The sequence below is a fragment of the Pituophis catenifer genome, unplaced genomic scaffold, assembly GCF_029215685.1.
Source record: "Pituophis catenifer annectens isolate HBS135680 unplaced genomic scaffold, rPitCat1.0.hap2 SCAF_4, whole genome shotgun sequence".
NCBI lineage: Eukaryota > Metazoa > Chordata > Lepidosauria > Squamata > Colubridae > Pituophis > Pituophis catenifer.
In genome coordinates this window covers 36,426,854-36,445,778 of record NW_027256884.1, presented here as the reverse complement: position 1 = coordinate 36,445,778, position 18,925 = coordinate 36,426,854, and the positions used below count along the sequence as shown (strand labels likewise).

At 36.2% G+C, this 18,925-nt stretch overlaps 3 protein-coding genes across 4 annotated transcripts in view; 2 read left to right on the top strand and 1 right to left on the bottom strand.

The window, feature by feature from the left end:
• Positions 1-1,138, top strand: part of NPAS2 (neuronal PAS domain protein 2) — a 30,022-nt gene extending 28,884 nt beyond the window's left edge. Inside the window, exon 18 of the mRNA XM_070942890.1 lies at positions 968-1,138. Coding sequence (XP_070798991.1) covers positions 968-1,138 — 171 coding nt within the window. The remainder of the gene's footprint in view (positions 1-967) is intronic.
• A 6,651-nt stretch (positions 1,139-7,789) lies between these two features.
• Positions 7,790-14,866, top strand: RPL31 (ribosomal protein L31). The gene is made up of 5 exons (XM_070942962.1): positions 7,790-7,874; positions 9,868-9,974; positions 11,175-11,300; positions 14,106-14,218; positions 14,798-14,866. Exons 2-5 carry the CDS (start codon positions 9,868-9,870, stop codon positions 14,827-14,829), a joined length of 378 nt encoding a protein of 125 aa, XP_070799063.1. The 5' UTR covers positions 7,790-7,874; the 3' UTR covers positions 14,830-14,866.
• Positions 14,867-16,139: 1,273 nt separating this feature from the next.
• The window catches only part of TBC1D8 (TBC1 domain family member 8), a 39,214-nt gene continuing 36,428 nt past the window's right edge, over positions 16,140-18,925 (bottom strand). For both annotated transcript variants that reach the window (XM_070943337.1, XM_070943338.1), the window contains exons 18-20: positions 18,148-18,237; positions 17,629-17,723; positions 16,140-17,021 (exon numbers count right to left, since the gene is read on the bottom strand). In XM_070943337.1, coding sequence (XP_070799438.1) covers positions 16,578-17,021; positions 17,629-17,723; positions 18,148-18,237 — 629 coding nt within the window. In that variant the 3' untranslated portion in view covers positions 16,140-16,577. The remainder of the gene's footprint in view (positions 17,022-17,628; positions 17,724-18,147; positions 18,238-18,925) is intronic.

The window sequence follows — 18,925 nt, the reverse complement described above, 5'->3', positions numbered from 1 at the left end:
GCATTCTCTATTAGACATATTTCAAGTGTTTCTAAACAAAGGAGGAAGCTAACTGTAAATTAGTTTCAGTACTGTATGTAGCTGTAGAAAATTTGCTCATATTTTATACATCATGCAAGCATCAATATATTTGTTTATTTTTCATATATTTTTAACCACCCACCTCCCTCGGTTTGTTATCTGGAACAAACTGTTTTAATGTGATTATTGTGCAGGAAAATGGGCAGTGTACATGAGGTCATTATTTCTAAATCTGACTTTAGCACATTGTCTTTGTCAAGTGCACTTCCTTTTGTTTTATGCATCATAATATCTTCCTTGTTCCTTTTGTTTTTTCCTTTTGCTACATGGGAACTCCCAGAATGATGACTTGACTTTGTTTTTGATATTATAGCCAGTAAGCTGGTACTTAAAATAAATCATTTTTTCATGGTGAACTTAATGTAGGAGATGATATGTACCCACTTTATCAGTAATAAAGTCTATTAATAGATGCTATCAATCACTGGGGATAAAACACATTTAGTTTTTAATAACAAGTTTGAATGTTTAATATGAGATATAGGTCGTAAGGCCCAAGAACTCAGTTGGACTGATTTTCCAAATGTGCATGCACTTGAAAATGCAATTAAACTGAAATATTGATGCCAAACAAGATCGTTATAGAAAGTTTTGGTGCTGTTGTAAAATATAATAGAAAACTGTCTGATACAAAATAGAGTTTAAGAGAGAATCCTTGATGACATTGGTTAACAAAAGTCATTCCCTGTTACTGTCCAAGCCATTGACTAAATGAAAGAATTCCAATTTAATTAGGCCTTTGGTCTATAATTGTATCAAATCTGGACCATGATTAATATAGTCAAATAGGTAAAAAAATCACACATTTTGCAATAAAAACTGAATTCATTATTTTTGACTTATTGAACCATTTTTAACTGCATTACATTTTGTTTCTTATATATAGGTACCGCCGGCAGACTCTTTGCACAGGGAGCAAGCAGATTCTCTGCCCTCTACTCCCTACTCTCTACAGGAAGGAGGTATTGAGTACCACCACATGCCAATGAAGCACCAACCTGCTGCCAGAAGTACCATGAGTTTATCTGAAAATTTAAATGTGCAACATCGGCAATAGATTCTACCTTCTCTGTCAATGCACATTTAACTTTATTAGTGGGAGGGGAATGTTTGTGTTATAAAGAATACTAGGACCTTGGTGGAATAGTGCAATAAAATGGAAAGGGAACATTTTGCAGGTATTTGCACTATTTTGTGGTTATGCTATGAAATAATAAGACTGCAGTGTTTTGGATTCCATTTACAAAGAGTGTTTCACAGTTATTTGGGAGCATGAATGTAGCACCTGTTTGCAACATCTGAATGGAACTGTGTCTTTTCTTAGGAAAGATATACCTAATTTAAAGTTTTTCATACCTTAAACATTCATGTGTTGCTGCACATACTCTGAACACCTTGGTAGATGGTGTCTAAAATGCTGCACAGCAATAATGACCACTAATACTAATATGTACTATTACTTTGACACTGGGGCGCTAACTGGTACATTTTTCCTAGATGACTCAGTTGAATAGTTTGATCAGAAAGTGTTCTGACTTTTCTACAAAAATCAAGAAGCAAAAAAAACACTTGGCTTTCATTATTTTGATCATTTAAAATGAAAACCATTTAAAATGAAAAATATATTCAGATTTTATTTTTTATTATGAATAATTGTTAATTGTTTTGCACAACTGCACAACGAGCATAACTTGGCACTTTGAATTAGGGAAATTCCTGTTTCAGCGGCCAAATAAGCAGTGAGATAGATCATGCTGTCATTTCTTTAGAACAATCAACACATCTTTAGTCTGTACCCTTTGGACTCATAAATTGCAAGTATTAAACTTGTTATCGTCACCCCACCCAATGTTTCTACTGTCAAGAGATTACAATGGACAGCTTCCTATTCATTTAGTATAGTATAAACAGTGAACCTAAGCACAATCATGCAGCTATTTATTCCAACATAAACTCACGCTGTCCAAACTCTTTATATTTTTCTCTCATAATGGAAGAGTTTCTTCGCTAGTCACAGAACAAGCATTGGAAGAATATGCACTGTGTCACAACCCATTAAGTGGAAAAATGCTGCAACTCTATTACATATCTATTTCATGATTATATTTAAGGTGGAATTTTCCTTAAAGCGTTGCACTTTGTATGCTTTACTTTAATGTTTCTAAGAGATATTTTATGTTATTATAGAATAAGTAGCGTAAAAAATGTTGTTGTTAAAAAATCAAAACCCCAACCAATTTCTATATCAAATAAAAGTATATGAGAATATGTGAAGATTATTTTGTGTATGGAAGACTGCTCTTAGTTTTTTTGTAATAATTTTTATTAAAGTTTCCAAATACAAAGACTAATACAAACAGAGAAAAATATAAAAATTAAAGAAGAGAGAAAGATAAATAAAAAGAGATTTAAAAAAGAAAATAAAAAGGAACAAAAAACAAAGATATATAAAAGACAATTCCCTCTTTCTATAGATAGTATAAATAACTTCAGTAACTTAACTTCAGGAAGAAAAGTCTTCTTTCCATATCTCATCCCTTAGGAATAATCAAATTATAAAAGTCCATTATTCAGTTCTAATCAGCAAAAGTCTATTAAAAGCTATCAGAAATAGTAATATTTATCTTTTACTTTTAATAAATCTACTTTATATTCCAATTTATCACTTTATCTAAGATGAACTCTTTTTAGAATTTAGAATGTTTTTAAACTTTTTTTGTAGGTGAGAATTTAGATATAGCAAGACAGCTTCAGAGTTATAGGTTTAATACACATCTCTACGTATGCTCTTGATAAGACATATGCTCTGGTCAGAAATGTAAGGCTGCCAAACCAGCCTGTTATTTGTTGTAACTTGGTCATTGCCTATGGTTTCCATCCTTTCTGTCTTCCTTTTCTCAGTCCTGTCCCTTGAGACAAGTAGCAGCATTCAAAGTATTGTATCCAGCAAAGTTAAAAAGTTAACTATTCAGTGTGTAGTACAACATATACAGTATGAAGTAAATGCAGATGCTCATTTACCAAGTGGTAACTTATTAAGGCATATAGGAAATATTTCTCTGTAGCTTTTTCCCCATACAATCGGGATAATTATCCTACACTTCTACTGTTTATAGATAACCCAGTTATACATATTCAATGCTATTTAAATGTCTGATATTTAGAGGCCAATAAAATAATACAAGTTGTCCTTAGTTAACAACTTGTTCAGCGACCATTCAAAGTTGCAGTGGCACTGAATGAGTGAGTCTGAATAGTCTTCAAAATTCCAGCCTCCCTATGGTCATGTGACTGTGATATGAGCCCTTGGCTTGCACTTATGATAGTTGCAGTCACATGATGCAACTTTCCTTGCTGGCTTGTCACAAGAAAAGTCATTGGGAAAGCCAGCAGAGAAAGTTGGAAGTTGGTCCTGCAAATTTTTCTCCAGGGATCTCACACTTTGTGCTACAATATCCCTTCTCCAGACCCATGCACTCCAGACCCGTGCACTTTTGCAGCACTGCAGCACCTCCTCCCCAGCCTGCATGTACTCGTGCAGTGCCAGAGCACTCCAACTCACTTTGGAGTACTCATTCACCCTCTAACTACTCAGGACTTGCAACTTCCAGCCAGCTTCCCCACTGACTTTGCTTAAGCCAGCAGGAATTTGCAAATCATAATCACATGAGGTTCTTGCTTAATGATTCATGATTTTTGGTTAACAATGGCAACAGGTACTGTCAGGATTGCTCTCACTAAGCAATGTGGTCACGTAATATCATGCTTTATGACTACAGTGCTTAGCAACAGAAATTCTGATCTCAATTACCATTGTTAAGTGAAGTTGTAAAATTAATTGTATTAATTTTTCTATTTAATGCTTATTAAGGTCATGATCAAAACTTACTCTGTTCCCACTATGTTGCTATAGATGCAAAATAGTTTGTTGCTACAAATGGCATACCTTGAAAATAACTAAATTGTGTAGAATCACACAAACCTTGCTCTTTAAGAAGTTTAGTTACTGGAGAGTTCCTGTACATACCATGGTGAGCTGACACCTTGCTGACTTTTGTTGGCTAGCAAGATAGCTTTTCCAAGGAGCCGCTAGATTCTGGATCCTAACTGGCATAATTTCTCCAGAACAAAGGAAATATAATTGAGATTATGAGCTGATTGTGGAAACTGCTGTTTTTAAATGCCTGTACATGGTATGTCTTACAATTGGGACTATATTAAGCTCATACTCACAAAATAGACTTTATGGATACTAAGTTATGCCAAGCTTTATATCTTAATCATGTTTTTGATTTTTTGGTTTTTTTTTTTTTTTTTTTTTTTGCATATTGAGACTTCAGACTGGCAAGGTTTTACTGTATTCATTGTGTGAGTTTCCACCTCCTTAAAAAACCATGACTTAAATTTGATTTTAAAAGTTTTAGAAACATTATATTTGGAGCAAACAAGAACTTGGTAGATGGATTTTGAAAGTTGGCAACAGATTAAGGGGCTAAAGGGATTTAGAATTATAATTCTGAATTATTTAGAAGATATTTTCTCAATGGAAACTGCTTTAATTTTTTTTTAATGATAAGGAGACCTTGAAGGCTGGACACTAGAACCAGAAGATAAAGAACAGAAATCATTAGGACATTTTTTTGATAGAATGGATGAAATGATTAAAAAATTGACAGAGCTTATTCTAATGAAGTTGTAAAGCAACTGTGAGCTGCAATGGATGTCTATGAAATTAATTTGAAGAGGATTTAAATGTAATACAAATGGATCAGATAGATGACTCATTCTTTAAAGTAGATGAACAGGTATTAAACCATGAATCTCATCTGGATATTTTTTTAGTCTGAATAGACAAAAGAGCTCTGCTAAGATTTGGAAGGATATTTTTTTTAAGTGACGAAGAATAATTTTACTTATTGATATAAAAGAAATCTGTACGTTTTGAAGCATTTTTGCTTTGAAACACAGATGAGCAGCACACTACCTCTGAGACTTTTTTTTAAAAAAAAAAGAGTTAAAGAATAATTTTAAAAATGAGAAAAGATGCATACGTAGACTTATTCAACCATGGTTAAAAAAAGAAAATAGTTATATTTGGTTGCCCTTCTTGGACTTTTGCTGACAAAGATCGATTTATGTACCATTTGGATCTTATTTTCCTTATCTACGAGATGAGACATGGGGAGAAGAAAGATTGTTTTATTTAGAGATAGTGGTAAGTTATTAAAATTATTTTTACCTGCTGGAATGAAGAGGAAGTTATTTCTTTTATCTTTCTCTTTCCCGTTCTCCTTTTTTTTAATTACACGGCCCCCTTTCTTTTTATATTTTTCTGTTTGTATTTTTTGTAGTTTGTATTGACTTTTATTCTCTTTATGTATAATTCTTAATAAAATTATTTGAAAAAAAAGAATCTTAAATCTTAAATCTGTAATCAATAAAATTATTTTGAAACTGTTTTTTCCCTGCCTGAACTATTCTCTTCATGTTCACTTGACACCCACTTTTATCAACTGGATTTATCTTCTTCCTATGTAACAAATCAGAGTAGATTACTGTAACACAGTGGTTCTCAAATCTGTGGTCTGCAGAGGGGGGTGGGGGCATTTAAAGGGGGTTGAGAACCCTGCTGTAACACATTCTATATGGGGCTGCCCCTAAAGAGCATCAGGAAGATTCAGCTGGTGCAGAGTGTAACTGTGCAGGCAGTTATGTGTAGCTACAGGATGGCAAACATCACATCTCTGCTCCTTAAACTGCACTTGGGGGGGGGGAGCGGAAGCAGGCTTATACATGCTTATTTGGAAACAAGCCACATTAAAACTTGTGAAAAAAAATAGCTTCTGAATAGGTTTGCAAAGAAGAAACTGATAAACTTTATTTATTAAATTTATATGCCACCCATCTGAGTATTACAGCAGCTCTGGACACTTACAGAATAGCCTTGCCTATTTCAAGGTGCTATGCAAGGAAAAGGCATATGGAAGTACTAATCTGTTTACTTCTAAAAATGCATACAGGGGAGTTATTTGTAATGGCTACTGCTCCTTATTTACAATGCTTATTTATTTCATGGATTCTATCTGCTTTACTTTCCTCTGTCAACATTGGAATATGATTCTTGAAATCTTACTCTGTTGGAATGTAAAGTTTTTCCATCTCTACTGTAAACACACAATAAACACAAATAATTAGTCTTATTTGACAGACAGAATATGTATTGGGTATAAAAGGTTTTTTTATATATATACACTACGCTATGTCAGGAATGCTGAAATAATCATGCTGCTATTATTCTGAAATACTGGCAACTACAAAGGATTCCAAATAGAAAGGATTTTAAATCAATAAGTTGCACATCCATTGTATTCAAATTATTATTTGTAGGTGTTCTTCCTCTGGATGCCCAAGAAAAAATGAAATGAGACTATATTCCTGCTTAACAAGTTATCATTTGATGTGGACGTCAAATAGTACCAAGCGAAAGACCACATAGTGGTCTGCATAATGAATACAGTATTACATTTTTCTCAGCACTTCATTATTAGTCATGCTGGCAGGTCTATGGCAGTTAAAAGTCCCGAATATCTGGGAATTCCCAGATTGGTTTATCTCTTATTTAAAAATTGATTTCTTCTCAGGCAGGCTTTTTCTTTCCAATCGCAAGAGATTGCAAAATCCCACACTAAGCCATTTTTTTTATTCCCAAAATGGGAAATAGGAACAAACAGTTGAAGATGGAGGAGCAGCATGGAGAGTAGAGAATAAAAATGCGGTATTTATTATTATTATTATTATTATTATTATTAATTAAATTTATATCCCGCCCTTCTCCCCGAAGGGACTCAGGGCGGTGAACAGCCGAGAATTAAAATAACATGCAATATAAAAATTAAAATAATTAAGAATAAATTAAATTAAACGGCCACCCCAATTTAAAACCCCTAGCAATACAATTAAAAACCCTTAAAACCTATTCAGGCCAGGCCGGCTTGCTGAAATAAAAACGTCTTCAGGGCCTTACGGAAAGTGCGGAGATCTGGAATCAGCCGTATTCCGGGAGGTAGCTAGTTCCAGAGGGCAGGTGCTCCCACAGAGAAGGCCCTCCCCCTGGGGGCCGCCAGCCGACATTGCTTGACCGATGGCACCCTAAGGAGGCCCTCTCTGAGAGCGTATTGGCCGGTGGGAGGTTATCGGTAGCAACATGATATACAATTGGCTTGGCCTCTCTTAGCTCTTTCTTCTCACCCAACCTCAATCAAGAATTTTTCAATGGGAAGATACACTCTACACCAGAGGTCTCCAACCTTGGCAACTTTAAGCCTGGAGGACTTCAACTCCCAGAATTCCCCAGCCAGCAAAGCTGGAGCAAAACTAGCTGGGGAATTCTGGGAGTTGAAGTCCTCCAGGCTTAAAGTTGCCAAGGTTGGAGACCCCTGCTCTACACTTTTTATTCTGTTTTAAGAATATTTAAAAGCCAATCGATTCTCTTGCCTTAGCAAAAAACCCAATTGCTGCCGTATCTCCAGGACTAATGTATCCTTTTTTCTTTTCACTGCCTCTTATGAACTTTTATAATTTCCACTTAAACCGTGGAAAACAAAAACAAAAAAATGGATAAAACTGCACGTTTCCCGTCCCAACAAACAACCCACCCCTCAACATCCGCCTTCTAACCCGGAAGCTAACTTTTCTTTCCGTCGCTCTTCCTCGAGCTCTATGATACTTCCGGTTTCCTTGATTTCCTCCCATAATTCCTGTGGCTCTTCCTTTCCGAGCTTGTCGTAAGCAGGGTGAGTACCCGTAATGTGGGTTTTGGTTATTATCCGACTCCATCCGTGGCGGTGGGCCTTTTTAGGGCCGGGGCTCTGAGCCATCCCGGCTGTTGGAATTATGTCGCTCACGGAGGGCTGCATATTTTCGCGCTGACGTTGAAAATTTCCCATTAAGTGCCCGAAATGTTTTTTTTTCTCTCGCAGTGTCCGGCCTGCACGCAGGGCCGTTTCGCTTGAATGCGTGTAAATAGAGATGATTAGAAGCAACAGTAATGGCTAATATAAAACAGGCTGGGAGGCAGATATTGATCTATATAATATATATGTATTATTCTAAAGAAGTCTCCAGGAAGATACATAGAAAGTGTCCATAATCCCGAGATGTCAGCGACATCATCTTTTATGTCCATCTAATGCTTTTGGCATGGGCAAAAATATGATTCTCATCTTTAGTACTAATGAATAAAACCATTCAAAAAAGTTGAATGTTTGGAGAATAAGAAAAATGAGAAAGAGGAATAAAGGAGGGGGGGGGAAATGTTGAAGATCAAGTACAATGTAGACGAAATAAAGAACGATGGAAAATAATTGTTGAATAAGACAAAATTAAAATATGTGTAAATAGATGTAAATAGCAAGAAAGGATCATTTAGAAATAGCTGTAGGAAAAAGTGATATGTATATAAATGTTGTGTGTTTGTGTCTTGTTTTAATGTATTCAAAATAAAAAAACTTTTATAAAATAAGAAAAGTCATTGCCCAAATATGAATCGTGAATTAGTGTATTCTTGTCCCTAGACTCCCTTGTAGCGATAATCACTTCCTTGATGCAGTGTTTCTCCAAAGCATCAGCCGTTTGTGCTCTCCTTTAGCTGCTGTGTAAAGATCCCAGGATGTGCTATGTAGCAAACATAAGTAAATTCTAAGGTTTTTATGCTTCCCCCCCCAACTCTACATACTGTAGCTGCACCATTGAATGCTTTGTTTGCTATTCTAAAGTTTTGTTGAGGTAGGATTTCTTATGCATTATTTGCGGTCCATAGGATATACCAATTCTTAGTTGTATCTTAGTTGCAACACCGTTATTGATAGAATAATACTCAGTAACTCAAGATTTGAAGGGACTGAATGTGGTGTTATGACAGAGACTCAGCGATGCATATTGTTAAACTCTCTAAACTTATTTTGCCACTATTTTTTAGTCCCATATCTGTCTTTCAAATTGTTATTGGATGAGCTCCCATCAATTTTTCCAAGCTCCTGCCCACCTAGCATTTTGAAAGTGTGCAAATGCAAGTTTTAAATGCAAGTTTTTTTAATTTTTTAAACTGAAATTTTAATTTGTTTTAAATTATGGGGTTTTTTAATTGTCTTGGGCTAAATTATTTAATTTGGTTTTAAATTGTTTCTAACTTTTGTATTTATGTATTTTATTATGTGCCTGTTCACCGCCCTGAGTCCTTCGGGAGTAGGGCGGTATATAAATTTAATAAAAACAAACATAAAACAAGTAGATAAATAAGTATGGTACCACTTGGCCGGCCGTCCCCTGGGCAATAGTGATCTCACCAGCTAATCCTTTCAAACTGGAAGTACACGAATGTAGTAGTTAGATACTTCATATTCTAATCAAATAATTGTGTAATTAGTATAAATGAAGTATATTGGAAAAAACTAGCATTGCCTTTACACTTGTTCAAAAGGAATGTTGCCCGAAACTGCTTTTGAGCTGTCCCAAAATTTGGGATCAGATTTTGTAGATGACAAATGATTCCAAAAACAAGAATAATCCTATTACATATTTTGCTATCCCAAGCCATTTGTCCTTTGGAGCTAGTTGAATAGTGAACATAATTCATTATTAAATAATTAGATTCACTTTTAGCAATGGAAGTGAAAGAACTGTTTTTAATCTGTATATATATGTGCATTGTGTGAAACTTTTGATGTTATGCTGTTCTTTAAAATTCTGTGTATACAATATTCTATTTTTGTTGCATATTATGAACAGATGGCCCCTGCAAAGAAAGGTGGTGAAAAGAAGAAAGGCCGCTCAGCCATCAATGAGGTGGTTACTCGAGAATATACAATAAATATTCACAAAAGGATCCATGGCATGTGAGTGGTTTTTCCTCTATTGGAATTTTGATCAGACTGTTTTAATTGTCAAAATTTTGTTAATTCCCTTTTAAAATAGTTTTAATTTTTTAAATTCAGAAATAGATCAGTGATTGCTAAGGTTGGTTCATAAAATGTACTTATTGAATTTATTTGAAAAGAAATAAGAATGGCACAGATATTAGAAGCACTTAGTCCCACAGGGCCAGTGAAATTTCTGGGGTATTATGGCCTGGCTCAGTAAAAGCCCTGAAAGGTGGTATTTAGTGTTGCCATAATCTCTCCAGTTTATAGAAAAGCCTGAAATTAAAATATTGGCCAGCTAGCTGTAATATTTTTTTATCAGAATATGACATCACTTCAAAGTGCTGCTAAGGTTGTAGTTTGAAAGCCCACTAGAGCTTCCTAGAATTTCCTTTTTTTTGCCCTAAAATACCTGTTTAGAACACTAAAGTTCCTGAATTTTGCTTCTGCAAATTGTTTCTAAAACGTACCAAAAGTATCATCATCACAATGCAGGTGACTAGATTCTGCGCACCTGCATTAAAGATTTGCCAGAACCTGATGAACAATCTATTATAACCATTGTATACAATTAATGCTCTAAATTTTTTGATATTATCATCCTGTTGTGTTTTAGTACCTGATAACTACAGGCCTTCACAATATAACTAATATTATAGCTTAGTCTGTGCTCTTGTTTACATGCAACTGATAGATAGGCTGCCAAATTATGATTTCAGCATAGATTTTATTTGTTATTTCTTACTATTTTATTCTAGAACTTTTAATTAGATACTCATTTTTAATTTACTGGTCTTTGACTGTAATAAAGATTTGAACATACCAAAGGTATGTAGTAGTGAACATAATAGTTTTTTTTAAAATAGAGGTTTATAGATTTATATCCCATTATATTCAGGCTGCACAAACATTTTCAAAAACTCACTGGATGTGTTAGAATGAATGAAGAACGCTTCACAGCTTTAAAGCAGCTGTGTCTCAGGCTGTATAATTGCTTCAAAGTCTGCTTCTGCTTTGTGTGTGTGAAGGCAGTTGTGTTCATTCACAGTGAAAATACTGAATGTGTGCATTCGCACATATAGCTGTGTGAAAAGGTATGTACAAAACATTTCTTTGAATGTGCGTACCTTTTATATTATTTAAAGCTAATGTCTTTATTTATTTTTGTACTCTTAGAGGCTTCAAGAAACGGGCTCCTCGTGCTCTTAAGGAAATTCGAAAATTTGCCATGAAGGAAATGGGTACTCCTGATGTACGCATTGATACCCGTCTGAACAAGGCTGTCTGGACGAAAGGAATAAGGTATCATCAGATTGTTTCTTTGATCGAGGTGCTCTCCTGTTCTCTGCTCAGTGCAAAGGAATGCTCAGTGTTTGCACAAGTAAGACTTGAGTATGATGAGAGGCTAATGTAGTATTTTAATACATTCAACTACTAAACTGGCTGGTGAAACTTTTTTAGAACTGGTAAGGAAGAAAGCCATGGCCAAACACTTCTGAAAAAACCTTTCCAAGAAAATGGCTTTATCCAGAGAGTCTCTGAATATTGCACGTGATTGAAGGGAAAAAATGAATTTTGTTGGTTTGTGTCATCCCTTTCACACAAATGCGAGGCTCTCCCTTACATAATACTTTTATCTTTCATTTTTTTCCACAAACCTGTGGAGTAGGGTGGACTGAGAATGACTGGTGCTTCTTAATGTACAGCTAGTCCTCGAGTTACAACATTTCATTTAATGACTGTTTAAAGTTAAAGCGGCACTGAAAAAAGTGACATGACTGTTTTTCACACTTAAAACCATTGCAGCCTCCCCATGGTCACATGATCAAAATTCAGATGCTTGACAACTGACTCACATTTATGACATTTGCAGTGTCCTGGAGTCATGTAATCAGCTTTGTGACTTTCTGACAAGCAAAGTCAGTGGGGAATCCAGATTCAATTAACCATGTTACTAATTTAACAAACACAATGATTCACTTAACTGTGGCAAGAAAAGTTGTAAAATGGGGCAAAGTCACTTAATAAATGTTTCATTTAGCAACACAAATTTTGGGCTCAATGGTGGGTCTTAACTCGAGAACTACCTGTACTTTACAGTTCTAATAATCAGATGCAGTTATACATCCAAGTGATTGAGTTCATTTTCTTGAAGAATACAGATTACAGGTAGTCCTTGCTTACTGTCTTTTTAATGACTGCTGGAAATTACAGTAATCTAAAAAACAAACTCCAGCTTTGTGATCAATCCTTGCATTAGTTGCATCACAGCATCACCATCAGATGGATTTGTAACTGGCTGACAAACTGTACTCAACGAATAGTTCTACATCTATATGGAGGGAAGGAACCACAGGGTTCCATTTTAGGCCCAATATTCTTCAATACCTTCATGAATGACTTAGATGAGGAAGGGGAACTCATCAAATTTGCAGATGACACTAAGCTGGCAGGAATAGCCAACACCCCAGAAGACAAGCTCAGGATCCAAAAAGATCTTGATAGACTTGAACAATGAGCCCTATCCAACAACATGAAACTTAAATGTGGAAAAAAGCAAGATTTTACACTTAGGCAGGAAAAACCAAAGGTGTAAGCACAGCTTAGGCGAAACCTGACTCAAAAACAGTAACTGTGAGAGGGACCTTAGAGTCCTAGTGGATGATCACTTAAGCATGATCCAGTAGTGTGCGGTTGCAGCCGAAAGCGCTAATACAATCCTTGGTTGTATAAACAGGGGCATAAAATCAAAATCATGTGAAGTATTAGTACTGCTTTATAAATCCTTGGTAAGACCACACCTGGAATACTGCATCCCGTTTTGGTCACCACCTTAAAAAAAAAAAAAAAAGTTGAGACTTTGGAAACAATGTAAAGAAGAGCAACTAAGTTGATTAAAGGCCTGGAGATAAAAACATGAACGGCTGCAGGAATTGGGTATGGCCAGTCTAGAGAAAAGAAAGACTTAAGTGTGACATGATAGTGGTATTGCAGTATTTGAGGGACTGCCAGAAAAGGTGGGGGGGGGGGGGTCAACTTATTTTCCAAAGCAGCAGAAGGCAAGACAAGAAACAATGGATGGAAACAAGTCAAGGAGAGAAGCAATCTGAATTAAGGAGAAACTTCCTAACAGAATAATTAACCAGTGCAACAGCTTGCCTTCAGAAGTTGTAGGTACTTCATCACTGGAGGTTTCTAAGCAGCGATTGGATAGCCACTTGTCTGAAACGGTATAGGATAGTGATGGCGAACCTTTTAGACGTCGCCCAACTGCAGACGCACACATGCACAGATGCGCATCCGCGTGAATGTGTGCAGATGCATGCGCAAACATGCATGGCCATGCGCACATGCGCAGCAGAGACACGCATGCATGCATGGCCATGCGCGCATGTGCGGCAGAGACCCGAAGACCAGTTGGCCAGAGGGAGGCGGGGCATCCCAACACCAGCAGCGTGGCAAGAGGTGAGTTCTTTTTCTTTTGTGAGCTTCTGTTTTGTCAAGCTCACAAAAGAAACGCCACAGAGATCTGACTTGGGGTAATGGTGCATGTGCCAGCAGAGAGGGCTCTGCATGTCACCTCTGGCACCCGTGCCATAGGTTCACCATCACGGGTATAGGGTTTCCTACTTGAGCAGGAAGTTGGACTAGGAAGACCTCCAAGGTCTCTTCCAGCTCTATTCTGATTGATTGATTGGTCTGTGGTCATGTCAATGCCGTTGGTACGCTTCACATCAGGCTTCCTACTAACAGTTAATGGAGAGAGCAGAAGTAAAATTACAGTCATGTGATTTCTCACATAATGACTAAATAGAAAGTGGTGTAACCCTATCATTACTAGCTGATTTTCTGTTTAGCAACAGTGTTTAGTGATGGAGTTGCCAATCTAAATTGTAATTAAGCCAGGACTGTCTGTAATTAATATTACTTTAAATAAGCACAGCAGCTTTATTTAGAAATAAAGAAAAACTTTTACATTGGGGTTTTATAGTTAAAAAAATAAAAGTAAAAAAATGCTATTATACATAACTTGCCTACCTTTTAGAGAGCAAAGTAGTAGCATAAAAGAACAAAAACATGCTTCTAAACATTGCAAATATTTTACAGGAATGTTCCTTATCGTATCCGAGTACGCTTATCTCGAAAGCGTAATGAAGATGAAGATTCACCCAATAAATTGTATACACTGGTTACTTATGTGCCAGTCACCACCTTCAAAGGTAAATTGTATTCTATATTAGAACGGAGATCCATATTTCTTTAAATGTAGTTGTATCGCTGTTTAGAACAGAAGTAATTGCACCATTTTCTTAAGAAAAACAAGTTACATATATAATTGCATATGTTATATTCTGTTAGTACAGGTAGTCTTCAACTTACGACAGTTGAACCCAACATTTGTTAAGTGAGACATTTGTTAATTGAGTTTTGCCCCATTTTATGACATTTCTTGCCACTGTTGTTAAGTGAATCACTGCAGTTGATAAGTTACTACCATAGTTAAGTGAATCTTGGCTCCCCCTTTGATTTTGCTCATCAAAGGGTTGCAAAAGGTGATCACGTGACCTTGTGACAACACAGCGGTCATAAGTATGAATCGGTTGACAAGCAACTGAATTTTGATCACATCATGGGGCTGCTACAAAGGTCATAAGTGTGGGAAATGGTCATAAGTCACTTTTTCAGTGTCATTATAACTTTGAACAGTCACTAAATGAACTTGTAAATTGAGAACTACCTGTATATTCAGCTCTCTCAGTAACTTATGGTTTCATTGTCTTTTTTTCCTTTGTTTGCAGGTCTACAGACTGTTAATGTAGATGAAAACTAAGCTTTTATTACAATAAAAATACTAAATTGGTATTAAACAGGTAGATGTATCTTTTTTGCAATCAGATTACTCTGCGTTACTGATCAGCAATTGAATTCCACAATTGCCCAAAGGTGAAACAAGTCTTCCAATTGCCTGGTAGGTCACAATATTTCTTGATAATTCTAATGATATGAAGAAAAACAGAGGGCAACCTTGTCTTCTTTCTTGGAATATCTGATATATCAGAAGCCAAATTTTCTAATGGGTTGCTGGCTCCTCTTGTCAGATAGTGAAACAAAGTCAGATCTTTTTCACCCTTCCTGTTTTTTTGCAAAGCAACTTCCCTTGCAAGCACTGGAATGAAATAAATATATTAGACGATTATAGGACATGTCAAGATTGGATGAAAATAAATATGTCCCCCTTCAGATCAACAATTAAGACTGCAAGGATTTCTCAATGAAGATGATGTTGGCAGGAATTTTTCCCTCGGGTATAGAAAAAGAGAGTGTAAGTTTCTATACATGTTCCAATTGTCTGAGGATTTATTGCTTCCTTTTGTTTATTTAATATTCACCTGATCAGGTAGTGCATCAGATTTGCAGCCCATAGAGTGGTAGTACCAAGCAAGCATTTTAGTTTTTTTTTTTAAAAAAAAAAACCTGAATTCCTTAAGTCATCTATTTTACTACTTGAAAATGACTGGCCCTTCACCAAAGCAGGCTTTTTTCCCAGCTTTCCTTTGAAGTACACCTGCCATTCCTGTGCTAGATGGGTATCTAAAGACCTTTTTGGAAGAAAACATGAGTAAGATAACCACCATTTATTTATTCATTCATTCATTCAATTTGTATGCTGCCCCTCTCCGAAGACTCAGGGCGGCTCACAATACATTTAAAATCATTATAAAAAACATTTAAAAATTGAAAACATTAAAACTCATTCACACCATTCATGGCCGGATCTTGCCGGATCGCAAGAGTGAGATCAACGGCCCCAGGCCTGCCGGAAAAGCCAGGTCTTCACCGCTTTTCGGAAGGCCAATAGGGTAGGGATGGTCTGGACCTCAGGAGGTAACTGGTTCCAGAGAGCTGGGGCAGCCACAGAGGAGGCCCTCCCCTGCGGGCCCACCAACCGGCATTGTTTAGCAATGTCCTGGAGGAGACCAACTCTGTGGGATCTTACCGGTCGTTGTGAGTTATGCAGTACATCATACATACATCATACATACATCATACATCATAATTTGAAACCTTTCCAGTCATACTCCCTTCTAAATTGTCTAACCTATTCACATGACATACTTGAAATGGAGTAATCTGAAAAGCAACAGATACAAAAATCTTTTATTGAAAAGGGCACACACAGAAAAAAGAAAGTCATAGTTCATGTACACGGAACATTGAAAGCATAACATACAAACTTTGATTCAAATATATTAATAGTTTCAATTACCAGCATTGAAACAAGCATTAGTGCAAAAAAGGCAACAATTCATAAAACCTGTAGTTGGCCAAAGTTGTCAACTGGGAGTTGTTTTATTTTCACTTTTTGGTAGAATTGCTTAAATAGCTCAGCATCTTTTTCAAAGTGAAGATGGAGTTTTAAATTACATTCAAAAAGAAAACAGATGGGTCTCCTTACCACGAAACCACATTTTAAGTTGTGTTTTGGCTTTAAAGTTCCCTAAGAGTATTAAATATTTGTGTTGGTCCAAAAACCCTAAAATTACAGTATGCATTTTGGTAGTACATGACCATTGCTTGCTACTGTACATTTAGCTGCTCAGTTTCACCTCGTGATGGCTGGCTTCCGCCACCTGATTTGGAGTTACACTGGGTCAGCTTTGCAGTCTCTAGTTTTGGTTTTAATTCTAAGGATTTCTCGAAGAAATTGACCAGGGATTGTTCAGTTAATAGGGAAGCCAAGATTTGTTCAAAAGAAACAATCCAGTCTCCTGCTGCAGGTGAGGGCACATTCTTTGAGATCTTCAGAGTGTCTGTAAAAACTTGATCCTGCTCTGAAGTAGATGCCTCCGTCTGGAAATCCTCGCTGAAATCATCAGAGCCTGAGCTGCTGCTTCTTTGCCCAACTTCTCCAATTTGAAGTAACAATGTAGTCACGGTAGCAATAGCTTGATACAACTCGTTTTCTTCTGGATCTTCATGGAACATGCTGTACAAGGTCTTACAAAACTGGATAAATTCTTGCTACAAAGGGAGATGAGGTCAACATAATGCAATTTTAGTGGCTTATTTTCCAAAATCTATAGCATATTAAAGCTTCTTTAATTTAATGGAAGTACAATCTTCCAATGTTAGTTTTCCCATCTGCCTAAGAAAAGATTTCAACTTGACTACCTTAGTGTTCATCCTTTGTCTTATTCTAAGGAGGAGCTATGGAGATTGCATTTAAAGGAATATCTTAATATTTTCCTTTGGTTATAAGTAAGCATTTTAGCTAGGTTGTTATCTGAAGTACAAATGTTGAAGATAAAAGTGTTGAAAGAAAAACCACCCAGATTGTCGCAAATGGATGTAGCAAAGGGAAAATACTACAACATTCTGGGGGAATAAAGCTGGGAAGTGTAGTGATGCAGCGCTTCTTTTAGCTTAGATTAATATTTATTTATTTTATTATATTTCTATACTGCCCTTCTCCTGCGGGACTCAGGATACTACTGACAATACTACTGACAATACTACTGTCTGACGTCTTCTGTTTCATATTACTAGTAGAAATCTATAGGCTGAGTTAACAAATCTTAGTTTGGCTCCTCAGAATCAAAAATAATGCATATTACAATTCATCTTGTACCTGGCTCATTTTAGGTAGTTCTTTTTCAGCCTTGGTATCTTTGGCTAAATCCTTCAGCATCTGTTTCAACTGCTTCTGATAATCTATGCCATCACCTAGGTAATAGATATATATACATGATGAGGAAGTGAACATAAAAAAGTAACATTGAATGACACTGTACAAATATTTTTTGCTTTTCTTTGCTTGCATTTTCCAGAAATGTCAAGTGTATTGTCTCCGAAATAAGTCAGTGAAATTGCTTTTGGAATCTAAATTCATTACAGCCATTCCTGCAATGACTCCTTCCATATCTTATGGCACAAAATGGTATTAATTTGTTAGATTTAGATCCTACCTTACGTTCATGAGCTTAAGTATGCAATATTCCCTCTCATCTTCCCCCATAACAACCAGTTTGGCTAAAGGCTAGTTCCTGAACATGGTCTCCCCATTCCCATCTTCAGCTTCACCACCACATTATACTATTCATTTTATTAATTACAGAAAAAAAATAGTATTTGAAATTAGATTACTTACTGTTTGATTTTCCAATTACTAGTGGCCTTGAAGTTGATAACAAAGAATTCTTTAGTGGTGACTGACTGTCCCTTTCATTTTCTGTGAGGGCTATAATGGCAAAGTAATGCTATTGTTACATTTAGCAGAATGTATTGAATTCAGATAGATCATGGAACCATACCTGTAATGTTTAATTGGTCTAGTTTTTTTAAGTGTAAGAAATCTGATTCAATTCCCCCTCAACTGTCCAAGCGTCATTCAGATACACAGCTCTCTTAACGAAAGTTGTGTCAGATGTCCCTATTAATCAGACAAGTGAGTTTGAGGGGTTCTTTCCTTTAAAACACATACACATTAAATGCCGCCCTTGGAATCTTGAGTGGTCATGCCACAAACATAAGATCTCAGGACCTGATAAAAAGGTTTAATGCTCGTGAGACTTGAAATCCATCGCTAAAAAGCCTGCCCTTTATCATTTTATGGTCAGGAAGATGTTTTATAGAGGAGAAAGCACAATTTAATGCCCAAGATAGATCATTTAGCAAAATCACTCCCAAGGGCTAAGTGTGCAAAAATTCTGAAGGTCAGGCTAAGAGCAAGAATGAATTTTGAATCCAGGTGTTCAAGAAAGATTTGATTCAATATATTGGTATTGTTGTTTGTTAAACCAGAATCAGTTTAGCTAATTAATAGTTATTAGATGAATTTCTGATCACACTATAAGGTACATAATTGGAAGTTTACAGATATAACTAAAGAGTTCACCAATTTTCTTTTCCCAATCTGCTCCAATCAC

What these genes read in the sequence shown, in the direction of transcription:
- RPL31 (XM_070942962.1), top strand. Translation starts at nt 9,868, where the DNA reads ATGGCCCCTGCAAAGAAAGGTGGTGAAAAGAAGAAAGGCCGCTCAGCC. An exon ending in CACAAAAGGATCCATGGCAT is followed by an intron (nt 9,975 to 11,174) that starts GTGAGTGGTTTT and finishes TTGTACTCTTAG; the next exon opens with AGGCTTCAAGAAACGGGCTC. An exon ending in GTCTGGACGAAAGGAATAAG is followed by an intron (nt 11,301 to 14,105) that starts GTATCATCAGAT and finishes AATATTTTACAG; the next exon opens with GAATGTTCCTTATCGTATCC.